Source organism: Artibeus jamaicensis, unplaced genomic scaffold, assembly GCF_021234435.1.
Source record: "Artibeus jamaicensis isolate MK-2021 breed Jamaican fruit bat unplaced genomic scaffold, CSHL_Jam_final scaffold_474, whole genome shotgun sequence".
NCBI classification, from domain to species: domain Eukaryota; kingdom Metazoa; phylum Chordata; class Mammalia; order Chiroptera; family Phyllostomidae; genus Artibeus; species Artibeus jamaicensis.
In genome coordinates this window covers 28,102,211-28,129,064 of record NW_026522046.1, presented here as the reverse complement: position 1 = coordinate 28,129,064, position 26,854 = coordinate 28,102,211, and the positions used below count along the sequence as shown (strand labels likewise).

At 38.8% G+C, this 26,854-nt stretch overlaps 1 protein-coding gene across 1 annotated transcript in view; it reads right to left on the bottom strand.

Moving 5' to 3' along the window:
* Positions 1–26,854, bottom strand: part of PLCH1 (phospholipase C eta 1) — a 188,051-nt gene that overhangs the window by 47,440 nt on the left and 113,757 nt on the right. Inside the window, exons 3-8 of the mRNA XM_053658053.1 lie at positions 25,421–25,567; positions 23,169–23,412; positions 14,206–14,335; positions 12,444–12,614; positions 6,454–6,547; positions 4,509–4,712 (exon numbers count right to left, since the gene is read on the bottom strand). Of these exons, the coding sequence (XP_053514028.1) occupies positions 4,509–4,712; positions 6,454–6,547; positions 12,444–12,614; positions 14,206–14,335; positions 23,169–23,412; positions 25,421–25,567 (990 nt within the window). The remainder of the gene's footprint in view (positions 1–4,508; positions 4,713–6,453; positions 6,548–12,443; positions 12,615–14,205; positions 14,336–23,168; positions 23,413–25,420; positions 25,568–26,854) is intronic.

Here is a 26,854-nt window from a genome sequence, read left to right as displayed (position 1 = left end):
GAAATGGAGAGGGAAAGAAATTGATGTGCAAGAAACACATGGATCGGTTGCCTCCTGCATGCCCCCAGTCGGGGACCCGGGTAACCCAACCATTTGCCCTGACTGGAAATAAAACCAGTGACCTTTCACTCTGCAGATTAGCTCTCAATCCACTGGGACACGGGCCAGAGCTAGTTGACATTCTTTAATTTGCATTTGGATAGAGGTGTTGAAAAAATAAACAGGTGTTTCAAAAATACAGATTTTCAACAATTTACACCCTGATTTATAGGCCCATCTTGAATGAGTGAGCACATTACAGGGATCGTCATAAATAATGTTTTCCAAAATATATATAAATATGTTTGTGTATGTGTGTGTATGTGTGATGTAGATAAGGCAACAGCACACTGATCTGATTATCATGAACATGCAAATGAAGATAACGACACTCCCAACTGGTGCTGGCATGCTAATATGTGGCACTGGTAGCCATGTTCAAATGGCAGTGACATTTCCTGTTAGAGCGCATGTTGCCACGAGACTGTTGGCAAGGTCAAAATCTTCTAACCAGTTCCCCTACCCACAAAACAGCCAGGGCCAGTTTGCCAATCAGGTCACGCTGGAAAGGCCCCGGACAGCACTCTGACAGAGTTGGTCAGCTCTAAAGGCCAAGCAGCCGACATGACAGCTCCTCATCATGTCACGTAAAAACGCCCCCCCCTCCCGAGAGGGCTCCCAGTGATCGTGGGAAAGGCTGTACACCGATTACACCAGCGATGCCACATCACTTCCATAATGAGAGTGGAAATCCTCTGGACAAAACGTCCATCTTTACAAGTAACTCAGGCTGAAAATCAGGGGAATAAAAGGCCATGTAAAAAATGTTATCAATTTGATTTTCTGACAAGCCCACTTTACCAAAAAAGATTTATTATTCCTCCCCAAGACATCATATATATCCCGACCAAGGACATCACTGCAGCTGCACTAATGGAGATGGCAAATACAATGCTATCAAAATAGAAGCTTGAAAGTGAAGATATTCTTTGGGTCACAATTCCATGAAGAAACTGTCCAGAATTATTACTCTCCATCTCCAAGGGGTATATCTGACAAAAATGATACGGGGCACCTGCAATGATCACTTCATGACCTGTTACATTCTATATATCAGGTTCTTTAAATCCTAGCTACAATTGTTTGAGAATATAAACAACTTCATCTGGACTTCAGGGCATACATACATTGGTGTCTCCAGGCCGAGTTTCAAATGTAAGCTAAGATCTTCAAATTGCAGTACTGATAAAAATTTTTAGAGAAACACAAAAGATCATACAATCAAATTTTCAGTCTTCAGAAATATCTAAATATTTAGATGCCAGGCCGAACACGAGACAAGCAAATTTCTCTTCTTAAAGTCAACCTGCCCTCTGTGCCATACACTTTGCTTTTTCTAGCCCTGCTAGTGCTGGTCATGTTTTTCAATGCTTGTTACTTAAAAAAAAAAAAATTAAAAAAAAAAAAAACACTTCCTGAAAAACAGTGAAGTGTGGGAGTCAGATTTGAACTTGGGTTCAAATCCCAACTTCCAAGCTCTCCAGCTATGGGTCCCTGATGAGGAAGATATTGGAGAGACTGCAAGCCTTTTAAAACAGTACCGCAGCTGTGACTATCTGCAGTTTGTGTGAATACCTGAAGCAGGTAACCTTTTAGGAGGGCAAAGTAGCCTCTTTCTAATACTGTGCGTTGGTGACTGGCAGTCAGGAAGAAAAAATGTGTAAGAGACGGCTCATTTCAATAATATCCACTGCACACAATTTCTAGCAGCTCTTATTTTAAGATTATAAGACCCCTGAAAAAGCTAAGATAAAAAATCATCTGTGCCTTACTATAGTCTTAATCAGATAACTTCCCTTCCTAATATCCCAAACAGAGCTGCAGGATTAGATGTTTTGATTCAGTATAAAAAACTGACTGGCCAGGTAGCTCAGTTGGTTAAAATTGCCATCCTGTTATGTCCAGGTTGCAGGTTGAATCCCCAGTCAGGGCAATACAAGAATCAACCAAAAAATGCATAAATAAGTGGAGCAACAAATCAATGTTTCTCTCTCGCTCTCTGTTTTCTCCCTGCCCTTCCTTTCTCTAAAATCAATAAATAAAAACTTTAGGAAAAACAGTTCATCATGGGGAACATGGTTCAGCTTGGATGGGACATCAACTTCAAACAAAGAAACCAGAAAAGAAGCTGGATACCCGAAGGACAGGAAAAGCAAAAGAAATAGAGGACACAACACAGGTAAAAAAAATTGCAAGGCTGCCTAGAATTCATGTCACTTCATGGAGTGACTAAAAGCCATTTTCCAGACTTGGCCTCCAAGGAAAGTCACCATGAAGCAGAATGGGCAGCTATCCCCATGAATCTGATGACGACGGTGTGCCCCCATGTCTCCACGCACGTCAGACGTGTAAAACTTGTTGAACACTGACTGAACAAAGGGTTGAACAGTGGCTGAGGCCATAAGGCTACCTCAAGACCTTTTGTTGTTCAAAAGATTTTTCATGTTACTATTTTATATGCACCTTCATTATTCAGTTGCTTATGCTACTCACCTGTCGGTCACTATCGTCTCTGTACCCACAGAGAACTGGGCTTCCCCCATTTACCTTGTCAACTCCTTCCCCGTTACCTGATGACTTTTTCAAGTTTGCTGATCTCCTTAAGACCCCAAGCCAACCTCCAACCGCCATACACTTAGTAGATGATGCTCTGTCCTGCTTCCTTGAGAAAAGAGAGACTAACACGAACCCTTTAAAAATCTCGTGTCCTGTTATCCTGTCTAAATACAAAACCATATCCCCATTTTGCCTTCTTCCAAATTTTATAATCTTCCTAACCCCTGTATCATCAAATCCTCCTCTGAGGCAGAAAAAATGCTGAGACTCTAACCCACAGATTAGCAACTACCTACTTCCAACTAACATGTCGCCGAAATGATAAGATCTCAACTGTCAAAAATGAGATTGGCCACTTGGTCTCTACCTTATTTTACTTTTCTGTTGCAGGGAACACTTTGCCCATTCCTTTCTGATACTTTCAATCCGTAGGTCCAAGTCACCATTTTGTGTGAGTTGTCCCCAGTGTCTAATACTGGGTCCCCTTGCTATTTCTACCTTCTAAATGCTGTCCTCAGGCCTTGTTCTCTTGCCCACTCCTCTCTGTAAGTGGTCCCATATACTTTTATGATTTTCACTGCCACATACGAAGCTCAGAGTTATGGACTCTTTATCTTGCCTGGATCCTCCCAGTGAGTTCAGATATTGTTACCCAACTAATTGATAAAAATATCCACACAAATGTTACAAAGTCACTATAAACTCAACAAATGGAAAACTGAACTGAGTAATGCTCTCACCATTGGATTCCCCATAGGGTGTGGGACTGCCATTCACTCAGTCCAGTTCTGCCCTGCATTCCCCACGTCCTTTACTTCTCTCACCAGGTCCTGGTAGGTTTGCTTCTTTAATATCTGTATCTCGCTTGGTCCAGGCTTTTACCACCCTTCCTTTAAATCTTTGCAACAGCCTTCCCATCATTCTCCTCACTCAAACTTCACCTCCCTCCCCTTCCACAAACACACTTCCTAAAAAAATTATCCTCTTACACTGTTGCCCAAGCAGCCTTTCTAAACTTCAAGTCTAATTATATTCCCATAGGTATTAAGACCCTTTGTTGGACCCGAGATACCAAAAGCTGAAGTTGCAATTCCTCACTGCAGCACTCAAAATCCTTTATGACTAATCCAAGTCTACCTTCCCAGCTGGCCTGGTTTGCCATTGCACTTGACCTCACACCTTACTTTCCATACCACTTCTCTATGACATATCACATTCAACTAGTGGGATTTTCACACGGTACTATTGCTTTTACCTTCTACCCTTTTCCTAGACTGTGAACTCCTTGGAGACAGAAGCCATGTCTTACATTTGTGTCCTCACCCCCAGGAACCCACTCGAAATCGACTAAATATTGGCTGAGTGACGGAGCATGGAATATCGTGAAAACAAGCAGTTATCCTGATCTATTTTTGCCACTATTTAATCAAAAATATCTTTCTAGAAAAAATTTTATTGTTAGTACAATTTTTTAGCAACCAGTAGGGTGAAACCAGAGAGGATTATGAGTTAAGAATGACTTTATAATGAGTGAGAAAATCATTTTCATTCATGAGAATGCACTTTTGAGGTCACCGTTATTTAAACTAAACTTGAGGCCCTGGCTGGTGTAGCTCAGTGGACTGAGTGCGGGCTGCGAACTGAAGTGTCACGGGTTCATTTCCCGGTCAGGGTACATACATAAGTTGTGGGCCAGGTCCCCAGTGGGGGCCGCGTGAGAGGCAGCCACACTTGGATATTGTTCCCTCCCTTCCCCTCCCTCTAAAAATAATTAAAATCTTTAAAGTAGACTTGAGTGATCCACTACAGGACGTGTTCACTGACACTAACCGGAGCTCAGACAGAGGACATACCTTCCACGCAGCGACAGCCGTCCTGCAGCACCCGAGCATACATGTCCACCTTGGACTGAGAGAGGAGCTGGTCCCCGGTCAGGTACGTGTTGTGGGAGGAGGCGATGTAGTAGTTGCACAGGGGCTGGTCCATGTCCTGGTACACTTCGTTGTGCAGTGGGTTAAAGACGTCGCCAGCAGGACTTCGCATGAAGTTCGTGAAGCCTTTGGAAGAAAGAGTGAAGTACTAGAGCTTCAAAGCCTATGTACTTAATCGATTGTAACAAGGCAAACAGAGATCAAGGTATGCTGCCAGGGATTATCTTAGTTACCCTAAGGACAGCCTTGGCAGGGAGCAGGGTGTGGGAGGTGGGGGGATGTGCAATGAGACGATTTGCCACAGGTCAAGTAGTGTCAAGAGCTTAAATATGACTTTGGGGAATTAACAGTTTAAACACAACCTACAGAAAACAGAACTTTTTAATAATTTTGGTTGAGTAGGGGAGGGTTCCCTGCAAAGCCATTCAGTAACTACTGAGTCAAGCTAGGACCATGCAATGTGACCTAACTGGTAGCTGAGGTAACATTAAAGCATCATTCACACTAAGTGGTACAATAATCCATCAATGATCTCACAGGTTATTAAGTTGATTTGAAAAACAGTGCCATGGTTGGAGGAGCAGACCAAAAGTTAGGCACAGACAAAATCCAGGGTGTGATGGTTTGACTCTGGAGTTGGCTTTGGAAAGATGCTGCTGGTTGCCAGCACATTTAACAGCTAGGAAGTAGTGCTTATCAGTTATGTAGAAGAACCTACCAGTTTTTCTATAGTCTTTCAAAACATATTGCCTAGGCAGAAAGGCATTCATATAAATATAAACAACCTATAAATAAATACATGAATGACTCACAGGTACCTAAATGAAATGGTTCTTGGGTAAACTGCTTCAAGTCTCCAAGCGTCCTGTGGTAAAGCTATATCTGTAAATGTCCTCTGAGACACTGGAGAATTTCTTCACGCCCTTCTTTACGGCCAAAACTTAGAAATCATGTCAAATTCCATCTTTGAGGTCCGCACCAAGGAAAAGATTCACATCTTAGCATGGTCCGAATTTGTTTATTTTTTTTTCTGGCCGGTTTTAAAATGTTTTTTTATCATATACATTTTAAATCATTCCTTTCTGTTTTTAATTACCCTCTCCCCCAGGGAGTAAACACTGAGCCTGGGAGCAAGGGAAAGGAGTCCAAAGGTCACAAATGGTGAGATGAACTACGGCTTTGCCGCTGAGGCAGTGGTGGGCCTAGTGGTATTGCACTAAGAATACCTCCTTTTAAGTAGAAGCCTACAATTTCCTTCTCTATATATTTTAAATACGTGTAATTTAAACATACATGTAGCTATATTCATATCATATTATTTATATATAAAATCCTATGATCTAGACTCTGAGTATATACCTGTGGGCAAACTAATTTCTTTGAGCCTCACCTTCCCTGATTACAAAACGGGGCAGTTGCATTAACAAGACGTGTGGCTCTAACCAATGTCTCCACTGCTACCAGTGAGGTAAAACTAGTTCATTGCCAACATTTTTTAAGAAACACGTTTACTTTTTCAAGTCCCCAGTTTCATAGATTACTTATTTTAGGGTCACATTTCCCTTCATAAAATTACCAGGTTGAGGCTCTTTCCAAAAATTAGCTATTTGAAAAAAGTCCAAATATTTCTTAGTATTTTTCATACATAGTGGCCTCAAGCTGAACTGCCGGGAGTCGAAAACGGGGATCGTCACTGCAAGAGCAACGGACGTGGCAGCATCACTGCATCTGCTCTGGAGGAAACGAGGTATTGGAACCGTCGGTAATCACAGGGATACCGCCGATTTCTCTTCCTAAAAATTTTGATAGACTTTAACTTAGGGAACTGAATTGAGGAATGAGAAAGAAAGAATATTGGTTATTTTACCTTCTATGCCAAGAACACTTTTCGCCTTATTTTCTTCTGAAACTTCAAATTTCCTTATGATGTCAAGACAATAGTCTGTGGTCACATTATTCATCTGAACAAAGCAGAACAGAAGTAGAAATTTCAGTGCCTGAAATTTCATGAGATATGTTTTGCTACGTGAGAAAATCATATGAAATTGTTTTAGCATTGATGTAGTGCCAAGTGGTTAAATGAACAGCGTTTGCGGTTGCCAGTGCCTTTGAAAAACATCAGGATCTCAATCTTCCTTACATCCTTCAGATTTTAATCAGTGAAAACAGCCCTTCGACTATGAGAAAAATGTTCTCTGTGGAGCAATAAAATTAATTAAATAGAATTAATAATCAATGCAAATCCATTGCCAAAAAGCCACTCATCATAAGCTAGTAGCTATTTGCAAAAGTGTTTTCTACACAAATACTCAAGTTTGCTAGTGATAAATATGTTGAAAAAAATGATTCTTCTCCAAAACAGTATGTTGTAGATAAATCTAAATGGATGCATGTGTGTATCTAACAGATCCTTCTAATGAATCATGAGAGTGGTCTGTCACTCCGATTCAAGAATGTAAATGTTAGCAAGAAAAAAATGTAAACGAAAAGCAAGTTCAAGATCAGACAGCTAGCGTAATGGAGAGTTTTCTGGAGCAGGATGGCTTGTATCCAAATCAGCTAGTTCACATTAGGGACAGTGTGATCTTAAATGAGCCGCTTACTCTCTCTGTGGCTGCCTTACTTATATGGTAGTTGCGAGAATTAAATGAATTACTATTTCTAAGAACAATGTGATACACCAAAGGCAGGAAGTCAGCCTCAAGGTTCCTTAATGAACATTACATACTTAGTGTCATGAGGAAAAGTAAACTCTTCAGGAACAATTTCTTTAATTAAGAAGCAACATAAAGGATCCAAATCCATTGAGCTTAACAGTGACATTTAGAATACTAATGAATAGTGACAGAGGAAGTTAATCTTGTACGTATTTCATATTTCGGTGACACTTCTCAAAAATTATATTATCTTAGGCTCAATACCTATAATTTAGTAAAATCTAATTTTCCCAAACAGCCTTTTTAATAGCAGTTAAACTTTTTTTCAGGGGGAAAAAGGCTCCAGCGTGCAGCTTTTTTTCTTTTTCTTTTTTCTTTTTTTTGGGCCTGTTCCTAGGAGCACAGAATGCTCCCCGATCTCACCCCATTCCCAACCAGCTGCATAACGGCTAATCCATCCTTTGTGTAAAATTTATATTTCATACTTTATTCAGGTGCCAACATAACCAGATGCCACCTGAAATACCACAGATAAATGAAAGTATGCGGTCTGCAAGGAACTCTACTGGCCCAGTCAGGCTCTGAGCAGCTCACGCGCGGTTTGCTATAAGCTAAATAGATTTACCACATGTGGTCCAAAAGATAAATAATCTCTCACAAGCTAAAAACACTGAGCTACACTGCCATTATTCGGTTTATGAGGCCATTTTTTCAGAGACGTAAGGGCCTTGAACTAGACTCAGATAGTTGGTCTACCAGTAGCACATAAGAGCTACAAAAATAAAAAAAATAAAAATAAACGAGTAACAGTCATCCTGGGATGGAGCTAATTGCAGATAAGCAAAAACATATTACTAGTTCAAGACACAAAGCAGAATGTGCTAACAAAAAGCATCATATTTGAAAAGTATAAAATTAGCAAAAGTATTAGTAGGGATTCTAGGAAGCTCACAATTGTCTGGGTACCATAAAAGAATTAATGGGATAGAATCCACTTCCTACCCCAAATTCAAGTATTTAGCAAAATACAGTAAAACCTCACAATAATGAGAATTGAAATATAAGAGTCAATAAACTCCTGTCCTTCCCCCATCCCTGTTCTCATTTAATTAATCTCCCAATACTAAAATTCTGCATTTTACACAATGAAATTTTTAGACCTCACTTTAAAAGTTACTGTATCTTGTCGTGTATAATGTGCATTTTTTGCCCAAATTTTTTAGGGGAAAAATAAGGGTGCGCATTATACATGGGTATGATACTGGGTATAATAATCCCATGTATAGGGTGCATAAAACATGGGTATGCAGTATACACAGCAAATAGGGTATGTTGGGGTTTTACTGTATGAATGAAGGTTCAGTACAGATTAATGCTCCTTCTTGCCCATGTTCCCCATATTTTGCATCCCCTTTGAAAGAGCTGATAAGGTGAAGTAGAAACACTTCCTCCCTACTTCCCATGGAGTTCATGTTAAAGTTTTGTTTGCTGTCAATATCTGAGCCGCTCCTGTCCCCAACATGGATGATAGTTCTTACTATACAAGGCAGTTGTCCCTAAAAGAACTTAAGGAAAATTTTGTTTATTTTAATAGTGATTACTTACATTTATATAATGCAGTCAGTATTATGCAGTTTATAAAGCACTTTTACACCCATCATCTTAAATAGTTCCTAACACAGTCTTGTCAAGTTAGTGTTTCTATCCCTGTTACACAGGTGGGAAAACACGCTGAGAAAGGCTGTCTCCATCAGTCACAAAATAGAAAGAGGTAAAACCAGGGCTCCAATTTCAAACTTCTGATTTCAAATTCGAGCCTTTTATCTTGCATCTATTCTCTGGGAGTTTTTATTTCTATTGAAAAATTGAAATGCTTACTCTGAAACTGACTTTTTTCAATATAGCTAAAATTCCTCAATTTTAATTTCTTTTAACTTTTGCAATGTTTTGCAACTTTCAAATCAGTTACTATGATTCTACTTCTTTGATTATTCCACATTGAACTCCATTCTCTTTTCCTTGTTTACGGTAGTTCTATAATTTCATCTAAAGAGAAAATAGTAACTAACTAGTCCTCATGTTACATACTCAGGATCAATCTACTTCCCATGGACTAGATGTAGAAACCAAAGTCATGAATCTATAAAATACCTGTATTGCGACACTAACTTTTTATCTCCAGACTTCTTTGCAAGTTTTCTGGCAAAGCTTTTTCAGTGAATGCAAATTTCAAAACAAAGTTAGAGGTAGTAAATAATTGTATTTCTTACACACCAAACACAAAAATCAAAATTTGCACAGAATTTTAATACTGCTAAGCTCTTTTCAATGTTTTTATCAAACTAACATATCTATAAGTTTAAGCCAAAACCAAGATTCTTAGACTAAGCAGAACCACCTTCCCCATGCCCAGAACCACATTCCAAATGTACAAATGCCATAATTTCTAGCGATTTCTTCTGGAATGCATCTTTATATTCCTAATACATTCTTAATAATTATGTAAATAATGCTCTTTTCTATTCTATATACCTTAAACATTACCTATCCCCCCTTTATGTGTTAGATAAAGATGTCAGATAAGACTTAGCTCTTTGGGGCCAGCAAAACTTTCTTTCTCCCTCTATCCATTCTGCCAGTAAGATTTTATCATAATTTTCATTAACTTTCTGCTCACTGTTGTAAACTGTTTTGTCTATGCAAACATTGAGCGCTGAATCTGCTATATAATATCCTTGTTTCTTTTCTCATAGAACTGTTTTCTGATTTCACCATCTGGTTGATGTTTAATGACCCCATCACAGTCTTTGGCATTGCAGAATTTTGCTATGATTTGTCTCTGTGTCTTGTTTTTCACATTCACTGTGCTTGGCACTCAGTGAGCCCTGCCTGTCTAGAGAGTCCTATCTGTTGCTGTTAATCATTTTTTGGAGGTACTGTTTATTTCATAATTTCCGCCCTTCTATTTCCTATCTTTTTCTATAACTTATTATTCAGGGAACTTCTGGATCAATCTAATTTCTTGATCTTTTCTCACTATTTTCCTTTTCTTCGTTGTTTGTTCTACTTTCTAGACAATTTCCTCAACTGTATGTTCTAAGCTGTTTATTACGTTTACTTTCCTGCTCTTTTCTTCCTCTGTGTCTTTTCTCATAACACCTTGCTCTTGTTTGGGGGCTACAATTTTATCACTCTGATGTATTAATGTCTACTTAAAAATTCTTCTGCTGCTTTGCCTCTATTTCCTCCAAGTGTCGTGATCCCGTTTGCTTGCCTTAGTCTCTATGCTTTATAGTAGAGAATTTCCTCAAACATATATGGTAAGCCTAGGCTATTTAAAACCCATTTTTAAAATTGACTATTTAAAAACATATTTAAAACCATGGCGCCCTGGCTGGTGTAGCTCAGTGGACTGAGCGCGGGCCTGCGAACTAGAGGATCACAGTTTGATTCCCAGTCAGGGCACATGCCTGGGTTGCAAGCCAGTTCCCAGCAGGGGACTCACGAGAGGCAACCACACATTGATATTTTCTCCCTTTCTCCTTCCCTCCCCCCTCTAAAGATAAATACAGAAAAATAAAGAAAGAAAGTAGACACAACTTAAAAAAATAACCACGGCAATACAAAATTGGTTGGAAGCTCTCTCTTTATGAACGGAACTTATTGACTAGTGGGCTTCCCTGTGGAACTCTCTGGCCAGACTATTTTGCGAGGAGACTTTTGAAGTGAATGTCTGTAGGGCTTTTTTTCCTTGGATTGGTGTGTTAGGTTCCTAGAGCTGCTATAACAAATTACCCCAAACTAGAGCAGTGATTTAAAAGAGAAAAATTTACCCTCTCTCAGAACAAAGTGGAAAAGGGGGCAATGGATAGAACCACCACAAAGGCCTAATGCACAGGTTTGTGTCAGATAAACGAAGTTCCAGTAAGGAGGGGCCATCCCCTGCAATGAACCATCCCCACGCATATCTCACCTGAAAGCACTGGGTGAATGGAAATCTGCTTTTGTCTTATCCTTGGAGATAGTCTTTGCTCTTAATTAATAGCTAGGAGGTTTCTCAAACTGTAAGAGTACTTCAATATTTCTGTCTAATCCTATTCCAAAATATAACCAGGAAATACTCTGACAACCCGTGAACCCTATTAAAGCAACCCTTAGGCAAAAACACCTACTTCAGACAAACCATTCATGCTGAGTTTTCTGTCTGACCAGCATGAACTGATTTCACAAAGGCTGTGACAGTGTTAGGTAAGTAATAAAGTATGTGTTTTATTTCTTCTGAAGGAACTGAGTGGATTAACCCAAAATGAAAAGGTGGGAGATGGAAATGCTTGAAGTAATGCCGATAATTATAACTTGCAGAAAATACTGTATACTGTTTGAAATAAAATTAAGAACTATTGAGTGAAAAACAAATAAAAATGTCTAGCTGCTCTTCCTCTCTCCTTAATCCTTAAGGGGAAAAAAAGTAAAAAGAAAAGAGTAGAGGCTTGATAAGAAAGTTGTCCAGAAGGATAGCAGAATTCAATCAAATGATCTCTTCTGAACCAAAAATCTCAAAAGGATTGAACAGAAAACATACGCATCCCCAGCGCCAAGGGATGGATAGGAATCTAGAAGAGAGCTGGGTTGTGTGTTAGCAAACACCAGGCGAGAAACAGGAAAGGAAACTTCAGACAGCCCTAGTCCGGTGGAGCCGCAGACCGGTGCATGTCCACGATCATTGCCTGCGAGCGCAAGGGAGGCCTCGGCCATGTGGCTTCTTGTTTAACTGGCACTTCTTCAAGGACATAAGAGAGTGATAATTTTCCTAAGTACATGCATATTTTAAGGATGAAAGTCCTAATCAAACAGCACTTAGACCTGTCAAAGGCATAAACACAATTTTCACAGAGCTTCGGTGAAATGAAAATCTGACCCAGATGAAACATACAAGTTACCATTCTTTACTTCATGGAAAATATGCATACCCATACTCAACATTTTTAAGCTAAAAATTATGTACCTATCTGTCACTCCCTCTTTTAAAAAAACTGCTATAAACACATTTTAAACTATATATAGTGTAGATATTTTTGAAATTGTGGTTTCCACCTCTACCCTGAATTTAAACTATATCTACATCCAATCCCAAGAGAAACCCAGGTAATCTTTCACAAGTACTTTTAAGTAAACATTCAACTTCATAATCTAATAATACCTTTTGTTCCACCTTCAAAAACTGAGCCAGTTCTTCCACCGTTAGGTGATCTTTCTTGTCACTGTAGTTCAAGAGCAACAAATAAAGGTCTCGTCTCAATGACATCATTTTGTAAAAAACGCAGAACTCTTCAAATGTCAAAGTTCCCTGATTCTCATCTGTATCAGCTTCCTGAAAGAGGCATATCAAAAACAAGGCAGCGTGAGAGTTTGAAATAATAAATTCAGTACTGATTCAGTACTGGCAGGTAGCATTTACTGCGAAGAGGAGAGTATACATTTCACAAGTGGTAAAGCACATAAGCACATATGGATCAATGTTAAACTGTCTATATATGAGGCCACAAAGAATCAAGCTTATAAGCACTAATTTATCTCATCGCAGTAAATTCATAAATGAACAAAGAAAGCTGAAAAATACTGTAACAGTATACATTATACATTTTTTATTTCAATTATTTTATTGTTGTTCAATTACAGTTGTCTGTATTTTCTCCCCACCCTACCCCAACATCATACATTTCTAAATAGGAAATGAAACACACAGAAGTGAACACATTCACCACATATTAAAACCTGTGTGATGAACTTAAAGCAGTAATTAGAGGAAACTTGAAGTGTTCAATTTATTTGAAAACAAGGTGGATTAAAAACAGAATAATGTTGAATCTACTATTCTAGAAAAAAATTACATAAGCTAAAGAAAAATACAAGAAGAAATTATTTTTAAAAAGCAGAGAGCAATGAAATGGAAAACGAATAGATATAACATACCAAAGGTGAATAATTAAATCAAAACTGGCCCTGAGTGGTGTGGCTCAGTGGGTTGAGTGCTGGCCTGCAAACCAAAGCACCACCAGTTCAATTCCCAATCAGGGCACATGCCAGGGTTGCGGGCAGATCCCCAGTAGGGGGTGGGCAAGAGGCAACCACACATTCATATTTCTCTCCCTCTCTTTCTCCCTCCCCTGCCCTCTCTCTAAAAATAAAGAAAGAAAGAAATCTTTTTTTTAAAAACCTGATCTTTTGAAGAAACTAATAAAAAAGACAAACTCTTGGAGAAGACTAATAAAAAGCAAAAGAGAGAAGATATATTTAACACATGATGAAAATACCAGTCTCTCATCACCTTCTGAACTGCTCTTCAATCCCATCAATTTCCACCTATAACAGAATCTCTGTTAATTCAATGGCAGGCAGCCTTCAGTGTCATTGGTACCTCCCTGCATTTCCTCACAGAAGTTTGAAAATTCCTTCTTCACTGATTTGTAGTTCGGCTTATTTGTTTCTAGCAATTATTGAGCATGACTCTCTCATCACGTATGTTCCTTCTAATTGTCTGGATTCATCATAAAACCATAAAGCTGTTGGAAATATATTATGGACAACAAACCCATTTATATGATCTTCTTCATTCTAACTATACACAGTTGTAACTGAACAAAAACTGACAAGGAATCAATGACATTTTGAAATGTGTGGATTTTGCAAAGTATAGTCAGCTGTTATGTGATTTTAAACATTGATTTGAAAGTCAAAATGCATATAAATATCTTTAAGTGAGAAATTATGATGCGTAAGTTTAGAAAGTTTTTTTTCTCATTGAAACAAAATACCTCTCTTCATTAAAAAAATAAAGCAATACATAGTAGATAATATTAACTTCCAACAAAACAAAATAGCCTTTTGAAATTTGCAAGTACATATCCCAACAGCCATTAATGTGCACTTTGCCTAAGGCCAACCTGATTGTGAAAACATACCTGAAACATTTGTCTGACTTTTCTTCGGGGAAGGTTGACATTTAGTTTATGCATCAGTTGGTGTATCTCTTCAATATTCAATAAGCCGTCTCCATTCTTATCAGCTTCCTCAAAGGTCTGTTTCACCCACGTGCAGAAATGTCAAGAAAAACGCTTGTATTTTCACAAAATAAAGACTACTCTTTCCCAGAATACTCACAAGAAAATGCATCATCAACAATGGACTTGAGAAGAAATTCCTTTTGAGGCGGCCTTGCAATCCACGGGCTCTTAGTGAGCAGCAACAGAGACAGCAGAAGAAACTGGGTGGGGGGTGGGGACTGGCTTCACTGTGAAAGGAGTCAGACCATGTTTTTTAAGAGGTTCTTCGCTCCAGCATCATTATCCAAACTGTTAAAGCATCTCTCTGATGTGATGAGACCCCAGGCATTCAAAATTTAGGCCTGCCTTCTCCTCTATGACCTATCACCCCATATCATTTTCACCCTCACAACCCCCCATGCTACATGACCTTTTCAATACCCTCTCCTCAGTTCCACTCCAACATCTGGAAATTTAGACTATCAAGTTCAATCTCTTGACTGTTCACAAGAGGGTAGAAACTGAAGAAGAGGGAGAAGTTTGGTGAGATTAGTAAGGAACCCAGGTCTCATGCAACTTAGCCCAGTACTCACATGTCTTTCACAGAAGGCCTTTGAAAGTTCTCACCTAATAGCCTGACACTTCTAGATCAAGGACAGTGATGTGAACTACAGGCCTGATATGCTAGAAGTTGCCCTCAAGGCTCAGGTATGACAGTAGGTGACGTGCAACGATGAAGCTGAGTTTGTATACAAAGAATTTACATCATGTGAACTGAGATTTTTAAAAGACCCTCAGGAGGATAAGCAATGCATTATTTTACATAGCAGAGAAGCAGAATAAATGTTAACAATGAATGAGTTGAAAATTCCAAGTTTAAGCAAAGCATGTTTAACAATGGATGATTTGTCGTTGCTGGGAAATAAATTACAAAAACAGGAGTTGTGTGCGCCTACAAAACCAAACTGAGCTTCAAGATCTGAAGGGTGATGAAGAGAAAGAAATGAGGGTGATGAAAAGAAAGCAGAGAATCAAAGAAAGCAAAAGGCATAGGCTTACAACCGAGAAATGGAGGAATGGGAGCGGGTCAGGAAAGGGTCAGTGTTTGCCTATCGAGCAGGTAGCGTCAAACTGGAAGACTTTCATTTTAAGTCAAAATATTAACTGATCTCCCAGTGGCAACAGCACCTTTACATTTCTCAAGTGATTCAATTTATGACTGTAGGAAATTGTACCTTAGAAGGTAAAAACAAGAAAGTTAGTCTTATGTCCTCTAAAGTTAAACAGAGGTGATTTTCAAATTGTGAATACCTTGTTTCACATTTGTTCCCTGTGTAACATTAAAAAATAACCCACCCATTTCTTTCAAGTTCAATTTTTCCTCACGGAGTTCAGGCAAGACCTCATTATACATGACACCTGGAAGGTAAAGGGGGGACCCAGGATTATGGGGAAAATAATAGAAGAATGCAAGGAATAAAACATTTGGGCCAATTACTAATAAGCAACAAAATCTCACTTTTTTAATATCTTTTCTGGGCACGCTGTGCGCATTCCATGAGCTCCATTTCTTTTGACTGTGGCTAATGCTCTGTGCCCCCCCAAAAATATTGAGCCAGAGTTTAAAGACATGATGAAATATGACCAATGACAGCAATGTTCTCATCCTTTTATTCTACAGATCTTTACCAAAGCCTGTCAAAGATTCTCCAGAGAAGAGGCAGGGACGAGCAGACCCTAATTATGAATATTCTGCAGACACGACCTTTGAGGGCAGGCCCGTGTCTGCAAGGCCTTCGGTGTTAGCACACGAGTTGGCCTTGAGTGTTGGTTTAGGGAACACAGAACCAGTAAGACAGAAACAGAGAGAGAATCAGACCAAGAAACACACGAGTTCTGATATTATGCTGACCAGGCCCTTTGACCATGAGTCACTCGTGTCACTTCTTGGGGCTTCCATTTCTTCATCTATAATGTCAGTGAGCTCAACTAGATGACCTTGAAGTCCCTTTCAACTCTAAGATTCTATGAAAGGAAAAACATTCTCTCCAGTAACAGTACAAATGGTATAAGATATAAGTACAGGTGAAAGTATTCAGATATCTCAAGTTGTTCTTCATAATTAAGACATGAGCCCTGGCTGGTGTAGCTCAGTGGATTGAGCACAGGCCTGTGAAGCAAAGGGTCGCCTGTTTGATTCCCAGTCAGGGCACATGCCTGGGTTGCAAGCCAGGTCCCCAGTAATGGACATATGAGAGGCAACCACACACTGATGTTTCTCTCCCATTCTTTCTCCTTCCCTTCTCCTCTCTCTAAAAATAAATAAATAAAATATTTTTTAAAAAGACATGAGTGACAGGGAAGCCCTGAATTCATCATTTTTAGCTATATACATAGAAATTTAAGAATAGAAATAGTTATGCTGCAAAGAAAAACATAGAAATTTAAAAATGAATGCAAAATATGGCCTAAAATTATCTACCAAGACATTATAGGAGAATATAAATCACTGAAAAATATTTAGCATAGGGGTGGGGAAACTTCTAGGGTAAAAGGCCATAATAAATATTTTAGGCTCAGAAGGCCTTGTGGTCTCAACAGCAGCTATCCATTTTTTAATAAAAGCAGCCATAGACAATACATATAAATGAACTGGCATGGTTATCTTTCAATAAAACTTTATTTATGGACACTGATATTTGGATTTCATATAATGTTATGTCACACCATGTTCTTTGTATGATTTTTTTCAACCACTGAAAACCCATTCTTAGCTCAGGAGCCCAAATAAAAATAGATGGTATGCCAAGTTTGCCCTGCAGGCATTAGTTTTCAGGGCCCCTCCTTTACAGGAAAGGTGCAAGTTTCCAGCATCCATCAGGGACTGCCTACAGTCTTCTAGAGGTACTTTCCCTCCTGGTGAGATGGGGGAATAATGGAGGAGAATGATGTGATGAAGAAAAATGCTGAGACTAGGTGCTCATGCCATCATTTTACATGCTGGGCTGCTGAGATTTCAAACTGGAATTTATCAAATAAGAGAACAAAAGATTTTCCTATCCTTACCTCTCTCAAGCAATTAACAACATAGCTCTTATTAATAAGGTGCTTGATGGTATTCTGGGCGCTTTGTGCACACCAGCTCAATTGATCTTCACATGCCTACACGGTCAGCACTATCCTTAACATCACTGCCATGTTATAGATGAAGACTCGGAGGCAAAAGAGGTTATGTAACTAACCCAAGTTGCACACGGCAGAGTTTGGGGCTAGAACCCAGGACCAGTCTGAGTCTTTAACCGTAACACCGTATTGCTTCTAATATTAATAGATATGAGTACTGCATCTACCTCCAATTCAACATGCTCATACTGCTGAAATAGCTTGGTACACTTTACACTGGATGAATTTTTTTCATATGGCCATTTAAGATTCATTGTTCTTATTATTTGTTCACAGATGAAGATTTCAGGCCTAACTGAAATGTAATAATCACGAACATTCCAAATCTGTTCCCCAGTTAATGTAATTAAATGTATGCCCAATTAAGAATGTCATGCTATTATTAAGATACTTAAAAACTTATCAGATTATGACAAATCTGTATGAGAATCTTTCTCCAACTCAAATTACATTCCCTATTTTTTAAAGATTTTATTTATTCATTTTTAGAGAGAGGGGAAGAGAAGAGAGAAGGAGAGAAATATCAATGTGTGATTGCCTCTCATGCACCCCATACTGGGGACCTGGATGACAACCCAGGCATGTGCCCTGACTGAGAATCAAACTGGCGACCCTTTGGTTTGCAGTTCATGTTCAATCCACTAGGCTATACCAGCCAGGGCTATATTCCCTATTTTTGACATCAGCTTCCTTGTTATCATTCATTAATTTCCTCTTTCTTTTTCTCTCATCACATGAGTATCAGCTACTTCTCTATTTTTAAACTATTCTTCTGTGCAGTTCTGGAGTACACTTTCTTTCCAGGTTGTATATTTTCAGAATATAAAATCACTCAGTTATCAACAGGTTAATTCAAATATGAAAATTTTCTCCTGCTAGTAAACATAAACAAACAAATCAGGCTCGAAACATTACTGCCTAAGCTGGTATAAATTCAAATTAGAGTACTATAAATTTAGGATGTTAACTGTAATTCCCATGATAACCACAGGACATGTGCAAAAGAAAATGAGAAATAATTTAAAAATTTAACTGCAAAAAATCCACTGAAGACAAAAGCAACTGAAGATAAGAATGCAGAGGTTGAGGGACAAAAAAGCTGTAAGGCACACAGAAAAGAAATAGCACAACGACAGAAGTTTCTCCTTATCAGAGTAATTACTTTAAATAGAAATGGACCAAGCTCTTCAATCAAAAAACAGAGACCAGCATGGGTAGAAACACATGACCCAATTACATGTTGTGTATAAAAGACGCCCTTGACATCCAGAGACAGACAGACTAGAAAGGAAAAGATGGGGAGGAAAGACTTCCTTTGTAAATAGGAACCAAAAGAGAGCAGTGGTGGCTATAGTAATGACAAAAGGTTATAAGAACTAAAAAAGGACATTATGTATTCATAAAAGTTTTAACACAGCAAAAAGATATAACAATTATAAACATTTATGCATTTAATGACAGACCATCAAAATATACGAAGCAAAAATGACAAAATTGAAAAAAAGAAATTGTTCTCAATACCTTACTCACAATAATGGATAGAACCACCAGACAGAAGGTAAGTAAAGAAATAGGGGACTTAAACGCACAATAAGCCACCTAGATCTCACAGACACACATACAACATCTGTACAACAGTAACAATACACAAATTCTACTGAAGTGCACATGGGACATTTTCCACCACAGACCACACCGTAGGCCACAATTTCAGTCTTTAGATTAAAAAAAAAAATAGATATCATACAAAGCATCTTTTCTGAGCACAATGGGATAAAGTTAGAAATCAGTATAAAAGGAAATCTGACAAAAAAAATAAACACAAAATTATGGAACTTAAACAACACCCTCTTAAACAACCAAGAGATCAAAGCAGAAATCACAGGGGAAGTTAGAAAATACTTACAGAGCAATAAAAACACAAAATATCAAAACTTATGAAAATACAGTGACAGCTTTGTGAAGGGGGAAATTTATAGCTATAGATGATTTCATTACAAAACAAAAAAGATCTCAGACAACAACTAAACTTTATAGCCTAAAGAACCAAGGGGGAAAAAAGCAAACTAAACCCAAAACTAGCAGAAGGGAGGAAATGAGAAGGGTTAGTGCAAAGATAAATAAAAGAGAGAATAGAAAAGCAATAGAAAAAAATCAACAAAACCAAAAGTTGTTTCTTCAAAAAGATAACAAAATGGGCAAACCTTAAGCTAGATGGTCTAGGAAAAAATAGAGCAGACTCAAATTATTAAAATCAGAAATGAAAATAGGAATATTACTACTAATTCTACAAAAATAAAATATGAGAGTACTATGGACAATCTATCATATATAATCACAAAAAATAAAAAATAAAAATAGATCTATAAATGGTATGGAGACTGAACCAGTAATCAAAAATCTCTCAACAAAGAAAAACCCTGAACTTGATGGTTCCACTGGTGAATTCTACCAAACATTTAAAAATTAATACCAACATTCTTAATTTTTCCTAAAAACTGAAGACAAGGTAACACTTCCTAACTCATTCTGTGAGGCAAGAATTACTCTGATACCAAAGCCAGACAAGACACTACGAGAAAACTACAGAGCCATTTCTCTTACTATTATTGATTTTTAAAAAAACTCAGCAAAATACCAGGAAACACAATTCTGCAGCACAGTAAAAGGATTATACACCATAAGCAGGTGGGATTTATTCCTGGGATACAAAGATGTTTCAACAAACAAGAATCAATCAATGTAATACACCAGATCAATATAGTGAGAAAAAAAAACTCAACTGATGCAGAAAAGTATTTGACAAAATTCAACACCCTTCATGAAAAAAAACACTCAACAAAATAGGAATTAAAAAGTACTTTGACATAATAAAGCCATATATGAAAAATCCACAACAAATATCATATTTAATAGTGAAAGAATGAAAGCTTATCCTCTAAGATCAGGAAAAAGGCAAGGATGCCTGCTTTCACTATTTCCATTCAACGTAGTACTGCACATTCTAGCCAGAGAAATTAAACAAGAAAAATAAATTTTAAAAGTATCTAAATCACAAAGCAAGAAATAAAATTATCTTTGTTTGCAGATGATATAATCTTTTATGCAGTAAACCCCAAAGAGTACACAAAAGAAAAAGGGGTTAAAGCTTTTTAATACAAGAATTTAGCAAAGTACCAAGACACAAAGTCAACATACAAATCAGTTGCATTTCCATAAGCAATAAAAAAGTAAATTATAAAAACAATTCTATTTACAATAGCATTAGAAAGAATAAAATACAGAAGAATTAATTAACCAAGGAGGTAAAAGTTGTACAATGTAAATGACAAAACATTGCTAAAGAGATTACAGATGACACTAATAAATGGGAAACACATCCCATGTTCATGAATTGGGAACAGTAGTGTTAAAACGTCAAAGCAGTCTACAAATTCAGTGCGATCCCTATCAAAATTCTGTAATATTTTTTGCAGAAATAGATAACCCTATTCTAAAATTCATTTGACTCTCAATGGACCTTAAACAGTCAAAAAATCTTGAAAAAAGAGGAATAAAACTGGAGGACTAAAAAGTTCCTGATTTCAAAACTTACTACAAAGCTACAGCAATCAAAATAGTGTGGTACTGGCATAAAGACAAATCTATACAGCAATGAAATAAAATACACAGCCCAGAAAGAAACTACCATATATAGGGTCAAATGATATTTGATAATGTGGCAAGACAATTTAATTAGAAAAGAAATGGTACTGAAAAAAAATGGATATCAACATTTAAATGAGTGAAGCTGGATGCTCACCTAACACTACATACAAAAATTAACTCAAAATAAATTGAGGACTTAAATGTAAGACCTAAAACAATAAAACTCTTGGAAGAAAAAATAATACAAAAAGCTTCACAACATTGGATTTGGCATTGATTTCTTAGATGTGATACCAAAGGCACAGGTAACAAAAGAAAAAATAGACAAGTGGAACTTCATGAAAATTTTTTAAATGTATGCATCCAAGGGCATTATCAACAGAGTAAAAAGACAACCCACAGAATGAAAGAAAATATTTGGAAATCATACCTGATAAGGGATTCATATCCAGACTACACAGAAACCTCCTAAAACTTAATGACAAAAACAAACAAAAGCCAACCTGCTTCAAAAATGAACATAGAACTCGAGTAGCCATTTTCCCAAAGACATTATGTAAATGGGCAACAAGCACATGGAAAGATGCTAACATCACTAATATTAGGGAAATGTAATCAAAACTAACACAACGGCAGGCCAGCGCATACCCATTAGGAATGACTACTATCAAAAGGACAGAAAACAAGTGTGGTGAGGATGTAGAGAAATCAGCACGTTTGTGCACCATTGGTGGAATGTGACATGGTATAGCTGTTGGGGAAAACAGTGTGGTGGTTCCTCAAAAAATTAAAAATACACAGAGAATCCACAAAGGGAAGCCACCACACTGAGGACGGCACAACCTAGGTCTCTGTGATATCACTGAGCCACAGATTAACCACCCCTGGGACTGCCCCACCTCAGGTCTCTTGCTGATGAAAAATAAATACTCTTTATTGTTTCCGTCAATATGAAACCACATCGACATCAACAATACTGGTATGGTTGTGTGGTTTGCACCACAAAGCATTCTTACTGATTCAGTTTGCTGTTTTCTTACCAAATGTTAAGAAGAAGCAAATGAACAGAATAAAGCACAGAAAGTTAGTTCCTGCGTTTGTGTCTTGCTCACTGATGAATCCCAGTTGCATTTATCTGCATGCTGAGAGTATTGATGGAAACGCCACGGCTCATCAGCTCAGGCGCTCGCACTGTCAAAACCCTTTCATGGGCTGAATACTTCCACTCTGCATCAACACCACCCCAGGTGAGGGATTACAGCTGGAGTAGTATAAATTTATCACCACTCTGGGCAAAAAATTAAGGCGTGCATTCCAGTGACAGCAAGGAAGTGGTACTACTCCCTCCACGGACAGGGTCACATGTAGTTTCAGGCCATTCAAAACGTGGAGAAACCAGAGCAGTCTAACGCCCTCACTTCACAGCTGAGAAAATTGAAGCCAGAGCCGCCATGTCACATGCCCAGCTCTATCCCAGCAGGAAGGAGAGGCAGCTTTCAGACCAAGCACATTAATCTCTCATCTCGTCAGGGCTGCAGGCCCACAAGAATGGGTTAAATCAATGGGCTACATGAGACTCAAACGATTTGGAGAGGGTCAATGTTATCAAGTAAAAAATAACTCCCCCTTGAGTATCAATCTGTTCAGTTTCCAAACCAGAAGTTAGAAAAGAGAGAGGGCAAGGAGGAAGCAGCTAAGTGCCTGGTACATAATTGGAACTCGGAAAGTATCTGTTAAACGAAATCGACTGTAACAGCGGGATTTCTTTCCAATACAAATGAACGCTTTCCTAGTCACCTCATCTCCCTTAGGAAACTGCATTTGGATATTTCTCCATCTCTTCCAAAGAAGGCTGCCCCTGAGTTCACACAAGCTTATTTCTATACGTTTCATCCACACGTTTACTTTGAGTGAGAGTGAAAAGGGGACAGAAGGACACTAGGGGTAAAGAAAGAAAAAAATCAGGGGAAAAATGTATTGTACACACACACACCACACCATACACACACCATGCCACACAGAGCTCAAAAATAAAGTTTTGGCAAGGATATTGGTCATGAGTCCTTTGCCGTTTGGCAAGGGAATCTTCATCACTGATACCAGCCATCAGGTACTTGAGGCCTGTGATCCAGGTGCGGGCCTCCTCGGGGTTGGAGGTGATGAGGTCCAGGGACTCCATGTGGTTACCATGGTAGATGGTAAAGCAGCAGCTGGGGTCAAAGTTCCCCTCGGCTTGTTTGTGGAATATTTCCGACTGCCGCCCCTCGGCAACTTTGTAAATGGAGTCAATCAGTACTGCGAGGAAAGTGAAATACAGACATGTGAAGGTATGCACACAGATTAAGAAAAAAGAGAAGCAAAAATCATTTTAAAGTTTTCAAAGTAAGCATGAACCAATTCATTGTCTGCGAATTGTGTTTTCAAGTCCAAATGTGAAATGCAAGCCCTATCTCTACATGAGACTTGACCTTTTGGGCAGTCTGGACACTCCCTCCCATGCACTGAGTCAGGATGGGCTGAAGTTTATGATAAAATGATAGATATGCCCAGTAGGGCAAGAAAGGTCTAGGTGGAAAAGGGAGCTAATGAATATGTTGAAATACATATTTATACGGGGAAAGCGTACAAAGACCTAGAGCCTACTTCGGTGTTTTAAATATGCATGAGAAGATAGAAATTGAAAGAAAAAAATAACCAAAGTTAAAAGTGATTAGAATTTAACACTGTTACACATTACAATGTTACACTGTAATGTGTAACATTCACACATTACAGTGTGAATGTTATTATGGGGAAGGTAGAGTGAGGCTGAGAGAGGTAGAAAGACACAAGGTGGCCTCCCAGGGCAAGAGGCACAAAGATACAGAAACATAAGGCCCACTCCAGGGCTGAACAGGCCAAGGATGCTGGCTGCAAAGCTCAAGAGGGAGAGTAACAGGAGACAGCTGGAAGGGTAGTTTGCAGAGCCTAGAAAAGCAGATGAGAGATTAGCACTCTTTAGGCAGTGGAGCAGGACCGAGTGTTTGGATCAAAGAAGAACTGCAGGAAATATTACCTTAAATTAAGAGAGTATTTTTATTGCTCCCTTATTTTTAAGCGAGAATTGGAAGAGTTGCACATCTTACTGATTGTCCAAGTACACCATCCACTTCTCCCCTCTGCCTTAATGCCGAGTCCAATTTCCTTCTGATATCAACTCATTCCCTACAGGACTCAGGAAAATGAGCCTATGCTCAGCCCCAGGGCAAATTCTGGTGGGTCTCGGGCATTGAAGTGTCTTCATTCCTATTTTTTTAACAGTAGATTTGGGTGTGGAAATGCAACCCAGTTCTAACCAAGGAGAGGTGGGGCAATGTGCCTTGAGGGAAAGGTCTACAAAGAGGTTCTTCTCTCCTAAAAAGGAAGTACCGGAAAAGGAGGTCCCTTTCTGCCTCTTCACTGTCATATCAGGCTGTGAGCCACAACAGCTGAAGCCATGGTGCTGCCACCTTGATTACCAAGCCAGCACACAAGGGACAGAGCCGAGAGTACTCAGGAACACAGCGAGAGACCCAGGGTCCCTTGCCTGGAGACTGCCAATCTCTGAGTTTCTTGTGATGTGAGAGAACAAATGCGTTCATCAGGTGAGCCTAATTTGGTCGAGGTCTTCTGTCACTTGAAGGGAAAAGCACCTTAACTGATCGAAGCAGAAGAAACTAGCAAAATGGAGATTCGTTAAGAGACTTTGCAACAGGCCACCAGGAAGGCGAAGAGACCCTGGACAAGGTGTTCCTGTCACACTGGAAGGAAGGAGCAAGTGAGAGAGACATTGCAGGAGAGCCCACCCACACTTGGTGCTGTGTGTGGAAGGTGTGAGAGAGAGGCTTTAACTAGGAGCCGGGTCAAAGCTATTTTACTTGATTCCATTAAAACAATTGATCGAGTCAGCTGTGCTCAGAATATAGCAAAAACACTGTAACTTTCATTGGATTTATTATATCCCTGAATGTGCATAGTAAAAGACCTCAGGCTGTAACACCTCATATCCCGAGTTAAAAATATATATGTATATTATGTCTCCAACATGGGAAATATTAATATTCACAACATTTATGAACGGGAAAACTTTTATGGATTTAAAGTCCCCCAAGAACTTAAAAAAGCAATAATGATCATTACTTATTGTCTCTCCGCATCCTTTAACAGTTGACGCCAAAACTTGCAAAAAACTTGGAAGTTCCACAGATCCAGAGCTTCCAGAGAACCCACTCTAACCCATGTGTTACTGTGTTAGGCCACGCGGAAGTTCAAAGGAGGATCTTACTTTTGGCCTTCTCGCTCTTCCGGGAGGGTCTCCATCGGAGGCGGGTCCGGTGCTCATCCAGGTAAAAGAGTCGGACAAGCCCTTTGGTCCCACGCTTCAGTTTGATCATCTGTGTCCCGGACTGCATTACACTCATGCATCTTTCAACTGCAAGAGATCAGAGCACATTTGGCCCTCACACAATGTACATGCACATTGGTGTTCAGAAACATTACTGTCAGATAAAACTTCTGATTTACCCCTAAAAACACCCAGAACCAGAAGGTAAATTTGCTACAGGTACTCTGGAAAGAGTTGTTAAGGAATTGACTCATCAGGCTTAAGCCAGGAAAAAACCTTCCTTACTGAAATAAACACCCATTTCCCAGTAAACCACGCATTACTGTTGCACAGAGCCATCTTGCCCTCTAGCTGGCAACACGCTTTTGTGGTATGCGACTAATGATCATTTGCTACTTGGATTTATGTTTATAAAGCGAGGTCTCAGACTTCATGTTAGATCTTGTGATTTTTTGCACTGCCAGCTATAAAGATGTCTTATGATAATGCTTTAAAATGCAATCAACAGAAACATAATTGGCAACATGTTTCAACACTTGTTGAAGTTGGATGATGGCTACATGTGGGTTCATACTATTATAATTGTGTATGTTTGCAAATAACTAAATATATATCACTTTTAAAATGTAATTTAAAAATCAAGTTTTCACAATGGAACATAAAACTTTTTTTAACTTCCCAGCATCAATTCCCTCCTCCTTTTCCTGCCAAAAGCAGTCTCGTTATTCTTTGAGCCATTCATTTTTCTCTTCGTTTTCAGCCACATGGATGGTTTACAATTCCAGTTCTAGGGTATCTCATCACTGTGGTTTCAAGTGATTGGTTCAGAAATGGGCGTGTGCTTCAATCTAAGCCAATGGGATACAATGAGATATTCACTGGGACTCCTGGAAAAAATGGATTTTGTTAGCCTCTCTGTACCTAAGCTTTGCGGTCCAGAGACTCCAGCTGTTAGACAGCTTGAAATGGAACCCGAGGCAGAGCTGATAGGCAGGAAGGGAGAGAAAAGCCCCGGTTATGCTGTCAGAGCTCCTCGTCAGGAAGCTCCTTGTGAAATTAGAGGCATGTCACTGAACTACGCAGTTTCTGCTCACATGCCTTTGACCTGAGTGTTCTGGTCCTTGCAACATAGAGAGGTTTAATAACTACACCCAATCATAGTTGTATCTGAGCTTGAGCAGACTAATTAACCTGTCAAGTTCTGATTCTACATGTCAGATTGTATGAGGCTGAAACTGAAAGTTGCTAAATTCCAGAGATAGAATCTACTGATAACTCCTCTAAAGAAAATGCCTTTGTTGAACTAAAAGGAAGGCTTATCCTAAAAGAAGGGGCCTGGAGGAAAATAGAGATCTAGACATAAAGATGTGTTGA